Below are 1139 nucleotides of genomic sequence, written 5' to 3'. Positions count from 1 at the left end.
CTCCTCAGACCCCAGAGTTGGATCCAGAAGCTCCTGGGCCCCAGTTATCGGATCCACCCTCCAGGGACCCTCCCCCTCCCCCCCCAGAGGCCCCGGGAGGTCCCCGAAGGCGTCAGTGGGTTCCCCCCATCCCCCCACCCCCTCCTGGGAGAAGGGGTCGAGGTTCTCCAGATCTTCCTCCTCCTCATCATCTTCCTCATTTTCTTCATCATCTTCATGGCCAACCCAAGTTGGGGGTTCCAGGGGCCACCGGGAGAACCCCCGGGTCCCCTCCCCTCCCCCCACAGGTTGGGGGACATAATCGTGACAAGAAGGTCCCCCCAAGGCCGGGCCACACGTGGCCCGATACGTCACCTCCAACCTGCCCCCCCCAGGGTAACAAACCACCCCCTGATTGGCTCCTGCCTCCACCCCCACCTCACACGCCCCCAACAAGTCATCGTCCCATTGGTTGTCCTCGTCCCACACCTCCAACCTCAACTGGGACCCCCCCAGTTCCACCCAACCCAAGTCAATCCGCTCGTTCCAAGATGGCCGCTGCTTGTTCCACACCGTCCCAGTTTGTCCCAGTTTCCCCCCAAATCCCACCCGCACATAGGCGTCAGTGGCGCTCACATGATCCCCTGCCCACCCCCGCCCCTCCCTCACCACCACCTCCAGGCGGGCGGTTCCACGGTGCCGCGAACACCCGCCATGTTGGTTGACCCCAAGATGGCTGCCGTTGACCCTCAACGCCCTCTCCTTGATGTAACGCCCAATGGCGGCACCCAGGGCAGCCCGACGAGGCTCCTGATTGGCTAGGAGGGTGTGGAGGGGTCGGAGGTCAAGGCCTACAAGGCCTGGTAGGGTTGGTAGAGAGTGCAGCCATCTTGTGTAGGCCTCAGGCCTGCCGTAGAGTAGGTCGCCATCTTGTTTTCCACCTTCTACCTCCACCCAGCGCTCGTCGAAGAGTTCATTGAAGCTCAGGTTGGCCTGGTTGCCCCCCCGGGCCTCCCTGCAGGTGGTGGCCATGGCTCCTGCCCTCCAGGCTCCCCCCCCGGCTGTCACTTCCACCCCCAAACAATCAGCAACTTCCTGGGAGCTCAGCCCAGCCAGGTGGGCCCGGCAGGAGAGGCTGGAGGGGAAGGAACGGAGCGGGA

At 64.1% G+C, this 1139-nt stretch overlaps 1 protein-coding gene across 1 annotated transcript in view; it reads right to left on the bottom strand.

Annotated features, from left to right (window-relative positions):
- Positions 1–285: 285 nt before the first annotated feature.
- PRF1 (perforin 1 (pore forming protein)) overlaps positions 286–1139 on the bottom strand; it is a gene marked incomplete at both ends in the record, with an annotated part of 2692 nt that continues 1838 nt past the window's right edge. The window contains one exon of the mRNA XM_010002267.1: positions 286–1114. Within this exon, the coding sequence (XP_010000569.1) occupies positions 286–1114 (829 nt within the window). The remainder of the gene's footprint in view (positions 1115–1139) is intronic.

Source organism: Chaetura pelagica, unplaced genomic scaffold, assembly GCF_000747805.2.
Source record: "Chaetura pelagica isolate M959 unplaced genomic scaffold, ChaPel_1.0 scaffold1487, whole genome shotgun sequence".
Lineage (NCBI taxonomy): Eukaryota > Metazoa > Chordata > Aves > Apodiformes > Apodidae > Chaetura > Chaetura pelagica.
Note: the sequence above shows the minus strand (reverse complement) of the source record. Positions and strands in the feature narration are given on the sequence as shown.